At 38.9% G+C, this 24,102-nt stretch overlaps 1 protein-coding gene across 3 annotated transcripts in view; it reads right to left on the reverse strand.

Moving 5' to 3' along the window:
• Window positions 1-24,102, reverse strand: part of LOC122549071 (nucleolar protein 4-like) — a 348,158-nt gene that overhangs the window by 129,330 nt on the left and 194,726 nt on the right. For all 3 annotated transcript variants that reach the window (XM_043688281.1, XM_043688282.1, XM_043688280.1), the window contains exon 6: window positions 20,884-21,188. In XM_043688281.1, the coding sequence (XP_043544216.1) occupies window positions 20,884-21,188 (305 nt within the window). The remainder of the gene's footprint in view (window positions 1-20,883; window positions 21,189-24,102) is intronic.

Here is a 24,102-nt window from a genome sequence, read left to right on the forward strand (position 1 = left end):
TACTCTGACCGATAAAGGAAAGCATACCAAATGCCTTCTTCACTATCTTATCTACCTGCGACTCCACTTTCAAGGAGCTATGAACCTGCACTTAAAAGTCTCTTTGTTCAGCAACACTCCCTAGGGCCTTACCATTAAGTGTATAAGTCCTGCTAAGATTTGCTTTCCCAAAATGCAGCACCTCGCATTTATCTGAATTAAACTCCATCTGCCACTTCTCAGCCCATTGGCCCATCTGGTCCAGATCCCATTGTAATCTGAGGTAACCTTCTTCGCTGTCCACTACACTTCCAGTTTTGGTGTCATCTGCAAACATACTAACTATACCTCTCATGCTCATGACCAAATCATTTATATAAATTACGAAAAGTAGTGGACCCAGCACTGTGCTGCAGTGTGTGTTGGCTCGTTGAAATAATGTTCTGATGCAGTTTAATTTGTGGATGTTGGGATGATTGCTTCTGTAGTTCAATATTTGGTCTGTATGTGTTGTTTTTCTGTAGGCGCTGGTTTGAAGTTGCCCATTGGCTGTTCACTCTACTATGACATCTAGGAATGGCAGTTTGTTGTTGTTTTCCTCCTCTTTAGTGAACTTTACGCCAATAAGGGTATTATTGATTTTCACCCTTTCCTCTAGCCTGCTTCTGTCCTCTTGAAGTCTATCATTATTGTCCCTACTGTTCACAGTACTTTTAAGGTTGATGTCATCCACAATACAAAATTGTCCAAGGCGCACTCATTTCAGTTATTGAAGTAAATCAAGAAAGTGACTGTTCTAATAAAATCCAACATTTTCTCCATCCAAAAATATCATCACTACCTGATCTGCTCAGCTAACTTCAAATCCCATGCTGCAATTATCATCATTATTCCATGGACTTCAACATTGCTACAAGTTTGACTTGTAGCACTTAACCAAGCATGTTTTGGAAGAAAAAATGTACACTGCATCTACTAGATTACTCACCTCTATGTTCCCTCACCAAAGTTACTCAGGCAAGTTAGTTAAACATGATTTGCTTTTCATAAATCTCTGCTTGCTTTCCATAATTAATACACATTTATTCAAGTAGCTGAATTTTGTCCCAGATTTTTTTCTAAAACCTTTCCAATCATTGAGGTTAAACTCATTAGCTTGTAGCATTTGGTTTTATTCTTAGAAGAATTCTTTGAACAGTGGTGTAATTATTTGTAGTTCAACAATTCCTTGGAATGCTCTCTCAACATAAGGAAGATTGCAAGATTATGACCAGTGCTTCCCCAACTTTCACAGTTCCCTCAATAACCTTGGATATACTTGATTCGGTCCTGATGACCGAATAAAAACAAAGGAGTTCAAAACTTTGAAGCATTTTAATGTAGAAAAAAATGAAGAAATAGTTTCTAGGAATTAAACTCATTGGATCAGTCTTTCAAAGAGCCAAGGCAATTTGAACAGGCTCTTTCTGTGTCTCATTCTGATTCTATGACTCCAATACTTATGGTGAGGCAGGAATGAGTGAACTGCCAGTCAGACCTGGAGAAAACTGAAAGCACTTCGATCTAAATTTAATGAATACTACATAAATTCTTTTTACTCAGATTACCTGCGGGGAGGGTTATGAAAGGTGAGGGAATTATGGAGATCATGTTTTTGTCAGGGGATAGAAAGATTCACGGTTGGAGACTGCAGATCAGACTTTGCAGTGGAGAATGTTATTTGGATAGGAGAGTAAATGTTGGAGATAGAGGGAATGGATGTTTGTGGCTGCACTGACAATAAAGTGTGCTGCTTTGTCCTGTATGGTATCAAACTTCTTGAGTGTTGTTGGAGTTGCACTCAACCAGGCAAATTGCAGTACTCATTCAATTCTGACATGTACCTTATAAATGGTGTGCAGACTTTGGGAGTCAGAAAGTGGGTTACTTTTTGCAGGATTCCTAGCCTCTGACCTGCTCTTGTATCACAGGATGGCTAGTCCAGTTCTGGTCAATGATAACCCCCAGAATGTTGATAGTGAGGGTATTCAGTGATGATACTGTCATTGAACATCAGTTAGATTCTGTCTTGTTGGATATGATCTTTATCTGATACTTGTGTGGCCTAAATCTTGCCTGCAATTTGCCATTCTAAACTTGGATATTGCTGAACTTGGATACAGGCAAATTCAGTATCTGAGGAATTGCAAATAATGCAGAACATTGGATTTTTGCTGACATACTTCTGACTTCAAGATGGAGAGAAGATCGCTGATGATCCAGTTAAAGATTATTGGATCCAGGACCCTACTCTGAGAAACTCTTGCAGTGATGTCCAGGAGCTGAGGTGACTGATGAGATGATGATTGCCAGGGTTCACTGATGCCAAACTTGGTCAGACGCAGCCATGATGATACAGTAACTTATTTAAATGTAATGATTAGTGACCTGCCTGTCAAGATTAAATTACTTAGTGAGCCCAGACCCATGTGGTTAAACTAGAAGTAGCATGCTTACAGTGGGTTACAATTCCATTTCCCAATCTTACCAATTTAACTTCTCTCATGATATTGTTCAGCCCATTCCAGGGAGACAGTTAAAAATACCCCCTTTTCTGTATGCCTCTGCAATTGTGGTGTTTGCCATTTCAAAAGCACCAAACTGCTATTAAACTGTTGCACAACTTGCAGCCCGCAGACACAGTGTCAGCAACAAATTGAATGGCCAGTAAAAATAAAACAGTTCTTCTTAATTCAGTACTATAAGACAAGCAGTCGCATTGCAGAGTCAACATTTTCTATAACAAGGATTAAGCACAGCACATCACATTCAATACAAATAACAACCTAAATGTTCTGAGCTTGTGTTGATAACCGATATCTTAAAGGACAGAGTATTGTAAGCAATGTGTCTGTGATTTTCTGGTTTCTGCTTTCTGAGAGTAAAGGGTTCCACCACTGGAGTCAGCTCAGAAACATTATGCAGCCAATTTCATTATTATATTTGCAACAAAAACTTTAAACTCGGATTCATTGTTTATATTTGAAGCAGCTTTCCTCATTAAAGGCACTCATTAGGAATATTTGTTTAAAATATAAAGTCTATGAGTAATGTTGTGGTGGGTGAAGGAGGAGAAAGGTAATAGGTGTATAATGACATCATCTGCAACAGTGTGCGATGAGGAGGAGGTTGGATGTGAGAAGATTGATTAGCATAATTTCAATTTTTCCAATGGCCATAATTTCAGCAGTGGTTATTCCACTAAGAGCTACAAGAGCATGTTGGGAATTTTGTGGCATGCAACTCACATCCCAACTCCTTAGACATGTTCATCAGCTACAGAGAATGATAAATTATTCTATTTGCCTGGATGTATGTAGCTTCAACAACAGTCATAGAATCAGAGAATCCCTACAATGCAGAAAGAGGCCTACTGAGTCTGCACCAATTCTCCAAACAGCACACCCGTCCAGATCTAGACCCTATCCTTTCCCCATCACTCCACATTTAGCACGGCCAATCCACCTAACCTGCACATCTTTGGACTGTGGGAGGAATCCAATACACATGGCAGAAAGCGATACTTACGCAGGGAGAACATGTAAACTCCACACAGTCACCCAAGGCTGGAATCGAACCCAGGTCCCCAACACTGGGGAGGCACTGAGCTGCCACACCACACACCAATTGAGAAGTTCAACACCATCTGGGTCAAGCAACCCACTTAATTGACATACCATTCACCTCCTTAACTTCACACCCTCCACCTTCACAGTGGTAGCAGCGTGTACTATCTTAAAGAGACACTTCAGCAACTTGCCAACTGTCCTTCATCAGTGCCATCCAAACTTGAAACAACACGAGCAGCAGGTTTAGGGGAACACATGCAACTGGTAGGAGTAGTGTACAGACCCACAAACGGTAGCCTCTCTGTGGGAAAGGTTATATGCAACAAATAAATAATAAGAGCATCTAAAAATAATAAAGCAATAATAATGGGATATTTTAAGTTTCATGTTGATTGGGTTAATCAAATTGGAAAGGGCAGCTACGACCACAAAATCATAGTGTGGATTAGGGATTGTTTCGGAGAGCAATATTTCATGGAGCCAAACCAGGGAGCAGGCTATTTTGGATCTGGTAACAGGTAAAGAGGCAGGTCTAATTAATGACCTCCGATTAAAAGATCCCCTAGCAATTAGCGATCATAACATGATAGCATATTCAGTTCAAAAGTGAAAAACTTGCATTGGTGTATCAAATGTGTCTTTAAGAAGGTTTTGTTCTGTCATGTTTCTTTTGAAAGCAAGTGTTATAAATTTGAAGCTGAGCTGTCTGTTCTGAGCCCAGCAATGCAAAGCTAGCTTTGGTATTTTTTAAAAAGAGACTAAGATGCTGCCTGAACTGGAGGGCAAGTCTTATGAAGAAAGGTTGAGGGACCTAGGGGTTTTCTCACTGGGTGAAGGAGGATAAGAGGTGACTTGATAGAGGTGTACACGATGTTGAGAGGCATAGATAGAGTGGATAGCCAGACACTTTGTCCCATGGCAGAAATGTCTATCACAAGGGGTCATAATTTCAGGTGATTGGAGGAAGGTTTAGAGGAGATGTCAGAGGCAGGGTCTTTACACAGAGTGGTGGATGCATGGAATGCAGTGCCAGCAGTCGTAGTAGAGTCAAATACATTAGGGACATTTAAGTGACTCTAGGATAGGCAGATGGATGTTAGTAAAATGAAGTATATGTGGATTAGTTTGATCTTAGAATGGGATAAAAGGTTAGCACTACATCAAGGGCTGAGGGGCCTCTAATGTGCTCTACTGTTCTATGTTCTCAAAGCATGAGTGGGTGGAGTGAAGAACACACAGACCTAGAGTTTGCAGGTTTTGCTTTTCAGTTGGTGAACTAGGACTTTGGAGAGAGATACAGCTCTTTGCTGCTGCAAAAGCTTGAGTTCTCTCTTTTCTTCTTTTGAGTTTATTTCTTTTCTACCGGTCTGGAGATCAAGTGAGGGAGGTTTATTTTGCTGAATTTGACTTTGCCAAGGATATTTATAGGGCGCTCCTATATTAGAACAGCTAATCAGTAGTAGTTAAATAATCTATTAGTCTGTTAAGTTGTCCAATAGAGTTGCTATTTCAATTTTTCTTTCTTTTGTTTGTATTTTAACTATAGTGCAAGAATTAAGTGTATTTTGCATCAAGTCTGGAAGTTTGACCAATCAAATTGCATCCGGAACACAATGCCGTACACTTAAAAATGTTGGGGTCGAGGTATCTTCTTAATATATTTTGAAGGGAATTTAATCTGGTCCGTAGCACAACTGTGTTTAATTTAAATAAAGGGAATTACAATGAAATAAGGATAATTTGCCAAAGAAAACTGGGTGGATAGATTAACAGAAATGACAGTCAGCATGAGTGGCAGACATTTAAGGAAGTAGTTCATGACTCTCTGAAACAATACATCTCAATTCGGAGGAAACATTCTAAGATTGGGATAACCAACCATGGCTAACCAAGGAAGTTAAGAAGAGCATATAAAGAGGTCAACAGCACTGAAAACTGGGATAAATTCAGAATCAAAAAGACTAAAAAGACAGTAAAGTAGAGCAAACAAACTACAAGGGTAAACTAGTGAGGAACATAAAAATTGGTAATATAAAAAGGAGAGAAGTCAAAGTGAACATAGACCCCTTAGAAAATGTATCAGGGGAGATGGTTTTGGGGAACAAGGAAATGGCAGAGGCGTTAAACAGATAATTTGCATTAGATACTTTGAACATTTCAATAATACTGAAGAATATGTAGGATGAATTAACTACAATCACCATCATTAAAGATGTATTAGACAAATTCATAAGGCTAAGTCACAGAAGCCGCTTGACACTGAATGGCTTATTTCCTAGGACGTTAAAAGAGCTAGCCACAGACATAAGAGATGCATTGACTAAAACTTTCCAAAAGTTGATGGATTCTGGAGAAGTACCAGAGAATTGGAAACCTGTTAATCTGACATCCCTGACATCCCTGTTCAAAAGGCGACAAAAAGCAGGTAACTATAGGCTGATTAGCCGAACATCTTGTTAGAAAAATATTTGAATCAATTATTAAGGAAGTAATATCAGAACATTTGGAAAATTATAACCTAATCAAGCAGAGTCAACATGGCTTCATGAAAGGAAAATCATGTCTGACTAATTTATTAGAGATTTTCAACAAGAGTGGACAGAGGGGAAACCAGTAGGTGTTTCATATTTGGACTTTCAGAAGATGTTAAACCAGACTAAGATGAAGAGGAATTTCTTCTCTCAGAATGTTCAGAGTCTTTGGAACTCTTTGCCACCGAGAACAGTGGAGACAGAGTCCTTATTTATAGTTAAAGCGGAGATGGACAGATTTTTGATCAGTTGGGATATCAAGGACAGTAAAATGGACATGAAGAATGTTGGATCAGTAATTGAATAGCAGAGCAGGGACTCCTCTTCCTATGTCTTATGGCCTCATTATGGTCTATACTGCAAATTCCATTCTAAGTCACACATCATGACTTGGAATGTATCGGAATTCACTGTCAATGAGTCAAAATCTGGAACACCTTTCTGAGCACTCTGACTAAGATGATACCAGATGGCCTGCAATGGCTCAAGGAGTATTTTCATAAACATTTACAGGAGGGCAACAATTGTTAACCCTATCAGTAACGCGAATGTCTCACAAAGCGTAAAACCTGAGTTTGTCTTTACAATATCTGCTTCCTATTATCTTGATGTGATTTTTATTGTAAGAACCACTGAAATAATGTGGCTGCAAAGCACAAGTGTACTTACATTAACAGCCTTTAATTCATATCCATATTAACACACATTAAGCTGATTGAGTGTCTGTGGCAGGGAAAATGTTAAGATTGAGCACAAACAAATCAGTAACATATGAAAATTGCAACACATTCAGATACAATTTTGCATAAATTAATAGAAATACAATTTCACCCTATTGTTACAAGTCATCAGTGCATGAAGTCTTCTTCCTAATGGTGCCTGACAAACTAAATGGGCATATCAGGGACACAATGTAATTTGAGATAAAATTAACTATTTATTTTATTCATTCTTTCGATGTGAATATATCAGGCAAGGCTAGTATTTATTGCAGGTCACTTTTATGAATACAATTGAGTGTCCAACCCAACCATTTCAGAGATCAGTTAGGAGTCAATTGCTGTTCATCTTGAATCACAGAGTGCAGACTAGAACGGAAAGTAGATTAATGGAGTGGGTTTTTATGATAATCCGATAGTTACAGATTTGTTATTACTGATAACAACATTTCCTTCCAGAATCAGAATTGTTGCATCACAGAAGGAGTCTATTTGTACTTTGAAATAGTGATTTATAAGTGCCACTCTCTGTCTTTTCTCTGTAGCCTTCACAATCTTCCTTTTCAGATAATAACACAATTGCTCTTGAATGACTCAGTTGAAACTGCCTCCTCTGCATTCTCAGGCTGTACATTCCAGATCTCAACCAATACTTCACAAAAAAGGTTTTCTTTCTGCATTAAGAGCAAGGGAATAATAAAGGACAGGGTATAAAGTGACTTATGTGTAATTGCAGAATATATGCTGTTAGGATTCTCAATGAGAACATTGGTACTAATCTGACAGTTTTTGGTTACCTTGAGTTGTGTCAATTTTTTTAAGGGTTTTTTCACCCTTTCTGACCAAAATTGCTGAATTAATTCCTATCACAACCCTACAGCGTCTCTCACATCTGCATTCCACCCCACCTTACCATGATCAATTTCAAAAACAACTCACCACTCAACAGCTATCTGCCCAAAGATGGGCATCCCATTCCCCAACACATTCCTTCGAAGTCCCTTGTGCACATGGACAAGCACTGGCATTCTGAAGCTGCCCTGATCATTAAGAGATAGATTCTGAACATGTTGAAGAAAGGAAAGATGGCACCACAATTCTCTGTCAGGGACCTGGAGGTGCAAGTAGACAAGGTGGTGCAAAAGAAAGTTGTCCTAGTGCCGGAGCACCAGCAGGGAAGGCTGTTCTACCAGAGCCTATTGGCTTGGTCAGGGCTATCCCCAGAGGAACAGCCAGCAGTGCTGCAAGAAGTTCAATAATCTTCTTTGCTCAGCCAGGATGAGTGCGACACTCTGCCACCTCATATCCACTCTATGTCTGCAATTTCACACACCTTTCACTCTGGCCTGCAAAATGTTCCCTTGCTCGCTCTAGATTATCCTCTCCAAATTTCTCATGCCAATAAACCTATATGCCCTCTGCACTGCCTCCTCAGACTTTTGTACACCTCACAAATGTTCCCCACTTGCATCAGTACTAAAGGCCATGCCACCCCCTGGTCAACCATGCTGCATCACAGTAGCAAATTCTGCAATGTCTGTCTGCATGGACAGTTTGGCAGCTGCCATGGAAAGCCACGGGCGCAGCCAGGAGATAGGATGCTGCCAAGAGGCATCTAGCTAGAGGTGGGACTACACGCAGGCCACCTCTGCAACAATCTTGACATTCCAGATGTAGGTGAACCTTACATCTCCATCCAGCTTGCATTCTCCAATCCTTGGCTGATCGAGGTGGGTCAACAAGGCTCAGGCAAGAAAAACCTCTTTCCAGTTAAAACTGCACCCAGGGTTGCCCTACTAACTCTATAAAGCCAACAGGCTCCACATTGAAGCAGGGTGCATCTGTCCCAGCAATGGAACCAAGCGCTGAATTAACTCATCCTCTAAGCCCCACAGGCTTCACACTTCAAGTCTCCACCCAATCCTTTTACCAGTGGCTACACCTGCCTACCTTTTCTACCAGCTCCTGGCATTTGAGGTGTGGTCATTTACTGCCTCTCCCTTGAGAAGGTAGGTACATGGTCACTTTTATGAATATAACTATTTCAGAGATCAAATAGGAGTCAATAATATTACTGTTCACCTTGACTCACATACAGTAGTTTTTCCTTCCTAAAGGATATAGTAGTGAGGTGAACTTTTATTTCTAATGCTGTATCTGATTACTGACAACTGCTCTGTTACAATACTGTCTTCCAACTATGCCTTGGGCACCTTATTCCTCCTCTAATTCCATATGCTCCTGCTCAAATCACCTGGAAATTTACTTTAAACACTCTCCAACCATTCAAGTAAACCTCTCTGCAAGGACATTGGTGACTCGAGGTATTCTAGAACTGATTCTAAAGTCAGAAAAGCAAGAAACTTTCCATCCAGTAGCATGCTTCAGGCCACATGTTGGCTTTTGCTCTCTTCCTATTTCTATACTCACTAGTGCATGGAACTGGAAACAATCTAACATATTAAATCTTCAAGTTACAAGCTTTTAATTTATGTTGTAACTTCTGAAAATCTAATCTTAGGACCTCCTCTCTGCTCCATTGGAACCAATGTGCTAAACAACTCCTAACTCTCTGTGATATCTTTTAATCTGGCACCAATGAGGTAGTATAACACATCCGACTCACCATAATAGATCATCTATGTCTCTTGATTATCGAATCACCCATAACACAATCTCCCTGATGAGCTGTAGTGACTACAGTTGCCTTTCGAGGTTGCAAATCCTGAGCTTGAGCTGGAACAGCTGGAGACATTTCCGATATATGGTCACCCAAGACATTCGAAGCATTGGAATGTTCCAGGTCATGCAGAAATTACAAGCAGCTGGGTCACTGATACCCAGGTAAAAGGCTGTGCACATTTTTTAAAAAAGGCACTATTCTCTCATCCACAGGCAATTTCAAGGAATACCTCTAGACCTGCTTTGAGTTTATAACCTTATTAATACCCTTATTACTGTGGTATTCAGATTTAAAATCTTGATTTCATAGCTCCTAATTTGAAATGAAAACAAGAATTTCAAAGAAAAGATAAAAATACTTGCCAAGCAATCACTTACTTGGTTCCCTGTAACATCACACTGTAATTTTTATTTGAAGACTGCTTGCTGGTCTTGCTGTGAGTCTTACACACTCACCACTACTTTACTGCTTGTCACTGTGCTCTTGCCTCACCCTCTGGTCTCTCAGTGAGACAATTACTCTCTCCGCATTATTTTTCTTACTGCTGTGCTCTCCACACTCTCACTGGGTTTAGAACGACTCAATCACTTTGTTGGCCACTCCTTTTATCTCGATGGTCTCACAGATTTAGTCAATTAATGGAATTTAAACTCCTTAGCCATCAGTGCAATTTTGATTTATGTCCCAGGATCATTAATCCTCGTCTCTGGAATACCATTCCATAACATGACTACATTGGTACCATTTTCATACATGCGAGGTGTGGTGTGTTTGATTTTCTCTTTTGTTATTCTAAAAGTAAAGCCATGTGTGCAAACCTGGCTTGAGTAATATGAAATAGTTCCATATTTTATAGGGCCTTAATGTATGTGCACTTGTTTCAAGTAGCAACTTGTGTACATGTTATTGCTTTCCTAGTCATAACTAATCATGTAGAACCAGTAAGAATCACTTAGAAAAGGCGCAGCACAATAAAAAGGCCATTTGACCCAACATGTCTGCACCAGTTGAAAAGGGGGAAAAAAAATTAGCTGTCCATTCTAATCCCATCTTCCAGCATGTGACCTGTACACTTGCAGGTGACAGCACTTCAGGTACAGATCCAGATGCCTTTCAAATGCATTGAGAGTTTGTGCCTCCACCACCCAACTGGGCAGCAAATTCCAAACAATTACCACCTTCTGTTTGCAAAACATTTCTCCTCACGTATTCTCCAATCCTTAAAGAAATAACCCCATAGTTGTGATTCCTCTGGTTTTAATTGGGAAGCTAATTATTGGCACATTTTTGCAACCTTTAGGAGATAAAATTGTGACTCTTCTATGTTAAGGAGCAATTAGTAGTTACAATTTGTGTTTATATTCCTGAAATATGGTCCAGGTAGATAAAATTCACTGTCTGCCATGCAGACTATCAGGACTGCCAGCAGAAACATCACCTTCTATGCTATTCATATTGCTAGGTGCTTTGTCAGAATCAGAAAAATGTTTCAATTCTTTGAACAGGCACATTTCATTTAAGAAATTATGTTTGAGGAAAGTCTATTTTGGTATAAGCAAAGTATAAATGGGAAAAATCTCAGTTGGTGGGGAAGTATAACACCTTTGATGAAAAACAGAATTCACACAGTTGAATTATTCCTTAAGTGCAATAAAATTTCATCACCAGAACCATTCAGATTATCAAAGTCATGGTAACAGACAGATGCATGCCTACTTATGAGACTTCTGGAGAAACTAAAGGAATAATTTTGCAAATTGTTAAAACACACTGTCAATATATCATGCTTCAATATCAGCAAAACATATTACACAAAGTAAGTTACATAAATGTTTAGAAACAGCCCCACAGTATGGGAGCAATAAAGTACTACAACTGGGTCAATATTGCAAATCTCTGCTTGATCAGCAACAATTAAATATATTTAAAATATTCCGTCAAAAAAAACAGATGCTAAGTATCAGGGTAAGTCAAAAGGCAAATTCTGTTATGCTACAGAAGAATTAATATACTAGAGCTTTGATAGGTTGAATCAATTTTTGTTCACCATGACCTTTTAAAATACATTTCTATTAATCGTGAACAGTCCAGAAATTTAGAGTTTGGAATTCCATTCTGAGGCAGCATCAAATCCCAGGTTTCATTAATATTCAAATCCGGTTTTCCAAACTTTGCCTTGGTGTTAGCCAATTTTTTTCAGATAAAGCATCTTGCACATGGAGTAGTATAGAAGTAAAACAGAGTCCAGCACTGCTGCACAAATATTTTTCTCATCACAGCCAGTGTATCTTGCCTCATTGGTCAGAACTTTGAGTATATAAGTTGAAATGTCTGTTATGCCTGTACAGGACATTGTTGAGGCCACTTTTAGAATACTGTGTCTAATTGTGGTCACCCTTCTACAGGAAGGATGTTGTTAAACCTGAGAGGGTGCAAAGAAAATTTGCAAGGATGTCACTAGGATTGGAGAGTTTGAGTTATAGGGATTGTTTGGATAGGCTGGGCCTTTTTTCTTGGAACATCAGAAGGTTTAAGGTGAAAGGAGAAAGATTAACAAAGGACCTGAGGGGTACAGTTTTTTACAAAGGGTGGTACATGTATGGAACAAGCTGCCAGAGGAAGTGGTGGAGGCAGGTACAATTACAACACTTAAAAGACACTTGGATGGGTATATGAATAGGAAGGATTTACAGGGATTTGGCAAATGCTAGCAAATGGGATGAGGTCAGATTGGGATGTCTGGTCAGCATGAATGTGTTGGACCAAAGGGTTTGTTTCCATGCTACATGTGTCTGTGACTTCATCTTGGAGGATAGCATGGCTGAGAATTGCAAGCAAAAGATGAAACCTCCATACTTTTTCCGTGGAATTGGGTTATTCAATTCAAACAAAAAAAATGTTTGTTAACTTCAGCTTGCAAGTTATCAAAATTTAGAACTGTAACTATAAACATTTACCATGTGTGGCAACTAGCTTTTGAATTAGTCAGTACTATCACCAGCAGTTCATGAAAACTGTTAGAATCTATGTTCAGGCGATATAAATTACTCAGTTGACAACAAATTAAAGGGAGACAGGAGCTTTGCAAATTTGAAAATGAAAGAGAATAGGTGGGTATTTGTCTTTGACATTGAATATATAAAATATATGAAGCTGATTTTTCTCCTCCTAAAAATCTGAGTTGAAGATTTGGAGAAATATGTAATCCATTATTATACTTCCTTCAATTAGTGGAGTTCAGTCAATAGGGTAACATTATGCATGTGTCTTAACTGCCGGCGAGTGAAATTTTTTGACAATTATTTTGAAAAAGATACTAATCTAATTATTTTCAATGGAATGTCAACAAGAAAATTGAGTCGACTATGGCTAACAAGAAGTTAGAGGTTGTATAAGATTGAAGTCGGAGGCTTATAAATTTGCAAAAAAAGTTGCAGTTGGACTAACTCAAATTCAGCAATCGATGACCAAGAAACTAACAAAGCAAGAGAGAAGAGCATATGAATGTCAAGTAGCTTTAAACATAAAAACAAACTGTAAAAGCTCCTATTGGTGCCTAAAAAAGAAACAATCAGCAAAGACAAAGGTTGGCCCATTATAGGCAGAGACAAGATCATTTTTAATGGGGAAGCTTCACAGAAGCTAAATCATTACAAGTGAGAATAAGGAACTGAAATAATTTAATATTATCAAAAAAAAGTATTATTCAAAAAATTAATAGTACTGAAGATTGACAAAGAGACCAGATGATCAACATCTCAGAGTTTTGAAACAGGCCTGTATAGACACAGTGGATGCATTGGTGAACAGATTTTATTATTCTACAGATTCTGGAATGATCTCTGCAGACAGGAAGATTGCAAATGTAACCAGATAGCTTGAAAATGAGGGCAAAGAAAACAGGAAACGAGACACCTGTTTGCCTGGCATCAGGAGTAGGAAAAGTACTACAATCTACTTGAGAGGATCTACTTTACAACCAAGCGCTTGGAAAATAAATTATCTAATTGGGCACAGTCAACTTAGATTTATAAAAGGCAATCATGTTTGACCAACTGGCTACAATATTTGTCAGATATTACGAGCAGTTTAAATAAAGGACAATCAATAGATGGTCAATAAAGTCCCAAAGAAGTAAACAAAATTATAGGACACAGAATAGGGGGTAATGTACAGGCATGCATTATGGATTGGTTACTTTAAAAAAAACAGATTAGAAATAAATGGCCCATTCTTAAATTTGCAGATTGTGATCACTAGTCGGGTCTACAAGATCGAGTACTTGATTGCTTGCCGTTCACAATTTGTATCAATAACTTGAAGACCAAATGCAACTTTGTAGGTGACACAGACTAGGTGGAGATGTGTATTTTGAGGATGATCAAAGAAGATTTAAGGAGATTGGGATAGGCTGCTTCTGAAAAAGATCCCAGTGACAACCATATGGGTCTAGGGACAAGAGTCAATGTGTATCAGGATGCCAAACCCATAGTAATCGGGATCATTTCATTTCTTATCTTTCCTTTATCATGATGTCTTTTTAAACGATTTCTTTATTTTTCTTTATCAAGTGGCTGTGCCTAGTTATTTAGAAGGATTGGTAATAAAGTACAGTACCATATTTCAAATCGCGTGCTAATTAGTCGTGCATCTTTGGTGAATATGCCTTGTCTTTATAATAAATCACTAATTTTGTTGATTATTAAAGAAAATTGGCTTTTAAAAAAAGTAAATTATAAACAAGCCAATACAAACTATATATTTTGCTATATCAATTACTAGGTGAAACATTTAAATATGATGTGACCACTGGCATCGTGGAACTAGAAAAAAGTGCACTTCTCCAACCTCGACTGTAACAGATGTCTTGTTTGGAAAGGAGCAAGCACAGCAAGGACAGGGACAGGCAGTTAGCATCAGTGAATGCAGTACTCAAGATGAGGATAAGTTTTTATGGTAAGTTATTGTTTCATCTGAGGATATGAAATAGGTTTCAGAGTTATGGAATAGCAAGTCAGTGTGAACAAGTTGAAAGTAATCCTGTCATCTATCTTAACTTATTGCTGCATCTATGTGATAGCCAACATTCACAACTGAGGTAGAGTCAGAAAGCTGACTAGTTTGCCCTGCTGGCTGTGATGAGTTAGACAGGTGTCCTATGGTCATGCAGGGCCTACATGCACTGATGGAGGAATACCATACTGGAATAACCTGACATACTGGGGTCATTGGAAGAAGGAGTTGAGGAGACAGGGAACTGCTGAAATGTCCTGAATTAAACTTCTAGCTGAAGTAACGAATAGGTTAGACCAAGGAGAATCAATGGATGTTATCTACCTGGACTTCAAGAAGGCCTTTGACAAGGTGCCACATAGGAAGCTACTGAGTAAGATAAGGACCCATGGTGTTAGAGGTAAGATGCTAACATGGATAGAAGCTGTCTGGCAGAGAGCAGACATAAAAGGGTCCTTCTCAGGATGGCAGCCAGTGACAAGTGGTGTTCTGCAAGGTGTTGGGACCACAACTTTTCACTTTATACATTAACAATCTAGCTGAAGGAACTGAGGGCTTTATGGCTAAGTTTACAGATGATACAAAGATAGGTAGAGGGACAGATATCATTAAGGAGACAGGAAACCTGCAGAAGGAGTTGGCCAGGATAGGGGAGTAGGCAAAAAAGTGGCAGATGGAGTACAATGTGGGAAAGTGTGAGGTCATGCACTTTGGTAGGAAGAATAGAGGCTTGGACTATTTTCCAAATGGGGAGAAAATTCAAAAGTCTGAAGTGCAAAGAGGCTTGGAACTTCTAGTTCAGAAGTCTCTCAAGGTAAACTTGCAGGTTGAGTCAGTAGTTAGGAAGGCAAATGCAATGATGGCATTTATTTTGAGAGGATTGAATAGACGAGCAGGGATGTACTTCTGAGGCTCTATAAGGCTCTGGTCAGACCACATTTGAAGTATTGTGCGCAGTTTTGGGCCCCATATCTCAGGAAGGATGTACTGGCCCTGGAGTGTGTTCAGAGACAGTTCACAAGAATGGTCTCATGAATGGAAAGCCTAACATATGAGGAATGTTTGAGGACTCTGGGTCTATAATCAATGGAGTTCAGAAGGATGAGAGGGAAATTTAATTGAAACATACAGAGTACAGTACTTACTGAATGGCCTAGACAGAGTAGACGCCAGTAAGACGTTTCCATTGTTAGGAGGGATTAAGACTCAAGGAAACAACCTTAGAGTGAAGGGAAGACCTTTCAGAACGGACATAAGGAGAAACCTCTTCAGCCAGAGACTGGTGAAACTATGGAATTCATTACCACAGAAGGCTGTGGATGCTAAGTCATTGAGTATATTTAAAACTGAGATAGATAGGTTCTTGAGTATTAAAGGGACCAAGGGTTATGGGGAGAAAGCGGGAGATAGGATTTATAACCATCTAGAAAAGAATAATCTGATCAGGGATAGTCAGCACGGTTTTTTGAAGGGTAGGTCGTGCCTAACGAATCTCATTGAGTTTTTTGACAAAGTGACCAAACAGGTAGATGAGAGTAAACCGGTTGATGTGGCATATATGGATTTCAGCAAGGCATTCGAGAAGGTTCCCCACAGTAGGCTATTATACAAAATGCGGAGGAATGGGATTGTGGGAGATATAGCAGTTTGAATCAGTAATTGGCTTGCTGAATGAAAGAAAACAGAGGGTTGTAGTTGGTGGAACATGTTCATCTTGCTGTCCAGTTACTAGCGGCGTACCGCAAGGGTCGGTGTTGGGTCCACTGCTGTTCGTCATTTTTATAAATGACCTGGATGAGGGCTTAGAAGGGTGGGTTAGTAAATTTGCGGACGACACTCAAGTCGGTGGAGTTGTGGATAGTGACGAAGGATGTAGTAGGTTGCAGAGAGACATAGATAGGATGCAGAGCTGGGCGGAGAGGTGGCAAATGGAGTTTAATGTGGACAAGTGTAAGATGATACACTTTGGCCAGAGAAATCAGAATGCAAAGTACTGGGCTGATGGTAGGATTCTTGGGAGTGCAGATGAGCAGAGAGATCTCGGTGTCCATGTACACAGATCCCAGAAAGTTGCCACCCAGATTGACAGGGTTGTTAAGAAGGAATACAGTATTTTGGTCTTTATTAATAGAGGGATTGAGTTCCGGAACCAGGAGGTTATGCTGCAGCTGTACAAAGCTCTGGTATGGCCACACTTGGGAGTATTGTGTACAGTTCTGGTCACCGCATTATAAGAAGGATGTGGAAGCTTTGAAAAGAGTGCAGAGGAGATTTACTAGGATGTTGCCTGGTATGGAAGGTATGTCTTACGAGGAAAGGCTGAGGGCCTTGAGGCTGTTCTCGTTAGAGAGAAGGTTGAGAGGTGACTTAATACAGACATATAAGATAATCAGAGGGTTAGATAGGGTGGACAGGGAGAGCCTTTTTCCAAGTATGGGGATGGCAAATACGAGGGGACACAACTTTAAAGTGAGGGGAGATAGGTATAAGACAGATGTCAGAGGTAGTTTCTTTACTGAGAGTAGTAAGGGTATGGAATGCTTTGCCTGCATCGGTAGTAGATTCACCAAGTTTAAGTGCCTTTAGGTCGTCATTGGACAGGCAAATGGACGTACATGGAATAGTGTAGGTGGGATGGGCTTCAGATTAGTATGTCAGGCCAGCGCAACACCAAGGGCCGAAGGGCCTGTACTGTAATGTTCTATGTTCTATGTCCTAATGGGGTTGAGAATCTTATCAGAAATTATTTAATAGCGGAGCTGACTCGATGGGCTGAATGGCCTAAAATCTGCTCCTATGTCTTATGGTCTTACTCCTTTTGCCTGTGAGTGCGTGCCTGTACTTCCCTTTCTGCTTGAGATGTCAAACTACATGCAGTGAGGTTAAAGTACTGCCTCTCCTTTTCACTTTGGCATTGATGGTCTGTACTGAAGCTATGGATTTCATGTTCAAACATTTATCCAGTAGTCACTGTATGTTCAAACATATATCCAGCAGTCACGGAGTTCAAGCATATATCCCACAGTCACTGAGTGTTCAAGCAGATATCTAGCAGACACAGAGTTCAAACAAATATCCAGCAGTCACTGAGAGTTCCACTTGACCATGATCTTGAAGACAACCATCACCTCTTCTTTGGAGTAATAGGCCCGCTTACCCCATCCATCTCACAAAATTGAAGACTGTTTCAAGGTAAGAAAGACGCTTTGTGAATTTTACAACCATCCACCTGTCAACCTGATAGTGGGGGACTGTAAAATTTTGCACTTTATTTATTTAATTTCAAGGAAGTTGCTCACAACCATTCACATGCCAAAAGTGACCTTTACCAAACAATATTTATTCCTATTTCCTCACATATTGCCTCATATCAATATTCAGATTTCTTTTAAAGCAAAGGGACACAAAAGCCTTCAGAAAGTCCTAGCACCATCAATTTGCTGTTCCGAAAAATAATTTTTCTGTATCTCCCTACATATCATCACATTTACAAAATCCAAATTTCATACAAAGCTAAATATCTTCTATCTATTCTCCTTAAGAATTCATTCTGTATTTATTATAATCTTTATGTAAAATTGAGTTGCTTATTTCATGAAGATCTGAACATTTATCTTCTTTTCTTCACCTTCCAATTTAGATAGAACAAAGATTGTACCTTGCAGTTGCAATGATTGGATTTTTACTTTTGAAGGGCTCAAAGCCCACATTCTCAAATAAGGGTTTCCTATGTTGAAACAGTGTTCATCAGAAAAAGGAAGTGCTTGAATAAAAGCTTTGCATTTTTTTTCTCCTAGATCTGTTTTGTCAATGACTAAATGCTATTTACAAAAGATAGAGGTATTTAAGTACTTATAATTTCCACTATTCATACTTTAAAGGTCCCGTTCATTGACAGTTTTACAGGCTTGTAGTAACAACTATTTTTAAAAAAACTTGGAGTGGTTTTTCTCAGCCATAGCTACTGTCGGGTTCGTTGGATATATGCAGACTATATATTGTGCAAATGATCATGGAAGTGTCATGAATTGGCAAGGGGTCAATGGCAGAGAGCTAAGAGATACCTACAACTACAAATGGAGTTATCTAAGTGCAGATAGTCAAGTCAAAGTTGAGGGCAACCAGAATGGGGCAAAAATCTTGCAATCGGGTCTCACCTGCCATTTTCAAAGACCTGCAGAGTTCCCACAACTCCGCAAAAATCTAGCAAATGTCATTAATCCTACAGAAATTAATAATTTTGTAGTTTGTAAGTATAAAATCTAGCATCTCTTGAACTCACTGTACTTCATTTAAACTGGAAGCTTTGGCTTCAGAAGAACAAAGTCTCATTTTCTTAAGCTTGCACTTTGTCATGGGTATATTTCAATTCCTCCTTCAAAATGAAGTTTTAGGTATGGTAAATGATTACCTGAAGCAACTATTTAGTTTTTGCTTAGTTATTTGTTTTCCCTCAACCTTGCCTGAAAGCTTTCACTTCTTGTTCATTGTGAAATGACCAGAAAGGCTGGTATATTCAATCCCATTGAGTTCTCACTCATATTTTACCAGACTTTTCAGGGCAGCCCTTGAATTTCCAGAAATGAAAAAAAAATCTCATGGTCAACACTTCAGGGATCGTCAATTAAACAAATAGATTTTTAAAAAACTATTTGAACACATTTCTTTTATGAAAATATTGGAAATTACAAATTTTCTTGAGCTGACAATCAAGAATTATCAAATGTAGTTTATTGTCTCCCAAATTGATGGGGGAAAGAAAGTAGTGTATCACAAGAATAGACACATTTAACGACCAATGACAGGAGCTTGGGGGCATGTAATGAAATTTCCAGGACAATGTCTAACCAGAGTCGAGAGCCCATCTTCCAGCAGAAACACCAGGTTAGTAACAGGGAGCAAATTCTGACCAATTCCACCTCAACCTCCACACTCCCAGCTCCAAAGATGCTCTGGTAATACAATAGTAAAGTAGTAAAGTCGCAAAACAGCGAATATATCTGGGACCTTCCTGCTCTGTCCAACTTAACTATTTAACTCTATAAACTCACTGAACTGCCAGGAGTTTTTTTTTAATTTTGCCTCTGATGCAAAAAAAGAAATGTACTTTGCATTTCCACTGATCATTTCTTTTCTGATGTTCATACGGAAAGCTGACATGCTGACACAATTGACAGTAAATTTAAGGATAGAGTATCGAGTGATCCTGAAAAGTTCTTTTGGCTGAAAATTGAGTGAAACTAACAATTCAAGTCTAAACATTCCACTATTGGTGCAAATAAATAGAGATATAGTCGTGGAAGCATTTACGAAATACACCATCATGCAAATAGCAAAACAATACTCTCAGGCTGGAAAATAGGAAGTCTTCAAAAATTAGATAATGAGTCCAGAGACAGTATGTTTCTGTGAGGGTGAAGGGCAAGGCTGGTATGTATACAGAATGCTGGATGACTACAGAAATTGTGGTTTTGGTCAAGAAAAAGAAGGAATCATATGTCAGGTGTAGACAGCAGGAATATTGCATTCAATTCTGGTCTCCTTGCTATTGGAGGGATGTTGTGAAACTTGAAAGGGTTTAGAAAAAATTACAAGGATGTTGTCAGGGTTGGGGGGTTTGAGCTAAAGGGAGAGGCTGGAGCTATTTCACCTGGAGAGTCAGAGGCTGAGGGGTGACATGACAAAGGTTTATAAGATCATGTGGGCATAAATAGGGTGAATAGCTAAAGTCTTTTCCTCAGGATGGGGGGAGTCAAAAACTAGAGGGCATAGGTTTATAGTGAGAGGGGGGACAACATGTTCACACAGAGGGTGGTGTGTGTATGCAATGAGCTGCCAGAGGAAATTGTGGAGGCTAGTACAATTACCACATTTAAAAGGCATCTGGATGGATATATGATTAGGATGGGTTTAGAGGGATATGGGCCAAATGCTAGCAAATTGGACTAGATTAATTTAGGATCTCTGGATGGAATGGACAAGTTGAACTGAGGAGTCTGTTTCCACGCTGTACAGCCCTATGACTATGACTCTAAGTAGTCTTAAAAATCTGGAAACAAACCATAATTTTCTATCTGAATTCTTCAGACTGAATGCAAACGGTTATCATGAAAATACCATCACCTAAAAGAAATTAAACAACTAGGTTTTTTCAAATCTTCAAAGTAAAACAGATATGTTAAAAAAATTCAATTCCGTTGCTGTATCCTTTCTCCTCAGAAAAATTTTAAGGTTATACTTGTTTTTGAATATCTGCTGGATGACTGATTTTTCTTGTAGATGTGGTAGAATCGCTAACATATCACAACTTCTAAAACTAAACTTTGTTGCAATATCTAATCATTTCTTACCTTACTTCCCAAATCTCTTGAATCTCGTTCCAGTTTAATGTCAGTAACTGTGTATTTCATACGATTTCTTCTTCCATTACTGCTGTTTTCTGTGCCATAGTCTGGTGTTATCTGGACTGAAAGAGGACTGTCACTGAGGTTTATTGGTTGCTCATCCTGGCCAGCAATGTGGTCTGAATTGGCTGTGCCGTTACCATTAATGTCTCCCATACTTGCATACATCTCCCCGCAGTGACCTGCCTCTGCAGCACCAGAATTAAGCATCAAGTTCTCATTTCCATTGAAACACTCCACAGATGAATCTTCTGTAAAGACAAAAGTGCTAGATTTTAGGAAGTTTTAACTGATCCAAATGTTAATTTTCTGCAACATCAGTTGAAGTTCTCTTGGTCAAACAAAAATCATGGGATTGAAACTTAGCTAGAAAAGAATTTTGTATTGATGTCAATAATTTCAATAAGCTTATCCACATTAAAAATTTATGCTTTTTAAAATTTCCAACTCAAAGTAGTGTGCATTTTCTGTATGGATAATAAATTTTCCTCCTATTATTGATAGATGCTAAGTTAACATTCCAGTATTTTTGGAAGTTAATACATACCAATTTGGTAGTGCACATTCCCCAGGTATGGGGCATTGCTCACCAACTTTGCCTCTACTATGTTTGTTTCATGCCTATTTATGTAGTGCTTCTGTGAGGTCCACAAGGAAAGACTGCTGCTTAGTATCCTCCCAAGTCCCTGCTTGAGAATAGTCACCATATTCCACCCTCTCCAACTCAACACAAAGGACTTAGCTCAGTGCTCGTGGCAAACCCTCAACATTCTTTTCATATTCACTTTTTGCAGTTCTTAACTATTATTTGTCTTTCTTTACATTTTCCAATCAACCTGTTCATAGATTTTATTATACACCTTTAGAGCAGGTGGGTCGTGAACCCAGGTCTCCTGGCCCACACTGCCAATGCACTACAAGAGGCTTTAAAATCATTCAATTTTGATTTGCCTGAATTTAGCCTGCTGCCTCTCACTACCTTTGTGGATGAGTAGTGAGCTAGTGGGATGTAATGAGGCTTGCCATAAAAATCTATCAAGGCTTTGAATGGAGATTCCCCAATCTCCCTCTGGTTTTCCACTGAAAAAGAGTACTTCAAACTGGATCTTAATGCACTGACAACATGCCTTTTCACAAGATCTTGTTAACAAAGCCAATACAGAAAAATCTCGAGTATCTGAATTTGGATTATCCGAACAAGATCGCAAGGTCCCAATTCTTGGCTAAACTGTGATATCCAAACATTCGAACATCTGAACATTTGAGTATCTGAACAAAATACTCCCCACCCAGGTCATTCAGATAATCAAGGTTCCTCTGTATATATTTTATATATATATATATATATATATATATATATATCAGGTAGATTGATGAGTACCATCTTTCCTCTCCACAATCACTAGAATAGTAACAGCAAACTGACATCATTATTGGCTGTATTATGTTTTCTTCCCACCTGTCTCTGGACACGACCCCAGTCTGGGGCAAAGCTTCTGCTCCTGATATTTGATGTACATTTTTTATTATTATTAAAACACGGAATATATATCACTATTATTCTAAAATAACATGCAAGCCACGAGGCTAATAGATCTAACTTAGTTAATTTAATAGCCTTACAAATAGCAACTCAAACATTGAGACCGATAGGAATTAAACTAAAGGGATATCTTACACAGCAACCAGGAACTAACCAGTAGGCAATCTCCATGTAATAATGTTACAGTTGTGTATTTCTACACATTTGCAATATTGTACCAGAGTTTGAAAGGCAACAGATTGCTGTGTGTGATCCCTTCAGCCATTTATTTATGGAGGTCGACACGCTTAAAATAAGTAAGAGTTACAAAATAACTTGTCCCATAATTCGCATTATGATATTATTGCTCATCTTAGTTTCTGAGGTACTGTACTGAATCTAGTTAGATTCAATGCAACAACTTCTTTGAATTTGGCACTAAATTTATCTCAGTGCAAAAAAGTAGCCATGAATCTCCTTGAATGATCTACCCCATCTCTTGTCGTTAACTCATTGGGAGACTGGTGAACTCCCGCTGCATTGTGCAAACTCAACTTTCTGCCAGTCATGTTCTTTTCTATTGAGGTTACAACAACTTCTGTAGAAATTACAGGAAGGTATCATGGAATATTTGGACCAAAGCTTTTGGATTATAACCTGTGTGATTTATTTCCAATTTCATAATCCTGGCCCCTCACATTAACAGAAAGGTGATGAGTAGAGGGAACATGTTCACAAAGGAGAAGCTTGGAATTCTATGGAAGGAGAGGTGCTCCTAAATTTAATACCTTTCATTCCAATTTTTTTACATTTTTTCAACATTTAGCAACACTGTGCATTGTCCAAATGTCCTTGTAAAGGAAGCATTATCCCAAAACATTGTACAGCCAATTGAGTACTTTTCAAGTATAGTTTACATTGTACTGCAGGAAACGCAGGTGAATATTTCTACATTGCAAGCATAAAAATTATAAGATAATCTGTTTTTTGTGATATTAATTGATGGATAAACATTGGCCAGGATGTATGGATAACTCCTCTGTTCTTCAAAAGTGTGCCACAGGATAGTTTATATCCATCTGGAGGCAAGTAGGGCCTCAGTTTCGTGCCTCACTCCTTGTACTGCACTGGAGTGCCTGCCTTAATTTCTGTATCCTGGTGTAAAATTTGAAATTACAGTCTTCTGAAAATTGGCTAAGGGTGAATAACATTGGAGAGGTAAAAGCGTGGCTCAAAGAGTGGTGTGGGACAAATAAGGTCCAAATCATGGGGCACTAACATCAGTGTTGAGAAAAGAAAGAGCTGTTCTATTGAGATGGGCTTAATTAGAACTATACTGAGACCACTGTCCTGGATGATCATACAACAAGGATTATAGGGACAGTTTTGAGGTAATTAGTGGAGGTGGGGGGGGGGGGGGGGAGCCATATTCAATTCAAAGGAAGTTAAAAAAAATCAAAAAGAAACGACAGCATGGATGTGTAGTGAAGAGATGAACAATCATCAACATGTGACAGGAAGAGTCAGAAAATGTACCCTGAAGGTTGCAGAAGAAATTAGAACCGACAGATTAATAATGGTTAAAAAGTCAGACCTTAAGGTTCTTTAACTGAATGCATGCAGCATTTGAAACAAGATAGACA

Source organism: Chiloscyllium plagiosum, chromosome 4, assembly GCF_004010195.1.
Source record: "Chiloscyllium plagiosum isolate BGI_BamShark_2017 chromosome 4, ASM401019v2, whole genome shotgun sequence".
Lineage (NCBI taxonomy): Eukaryota > Metazoa > Chordata > Chondrichthyes > Orectolobiformes > Hemiscylliidae > Chiloscyllium > Chiloscyllium plagiosum.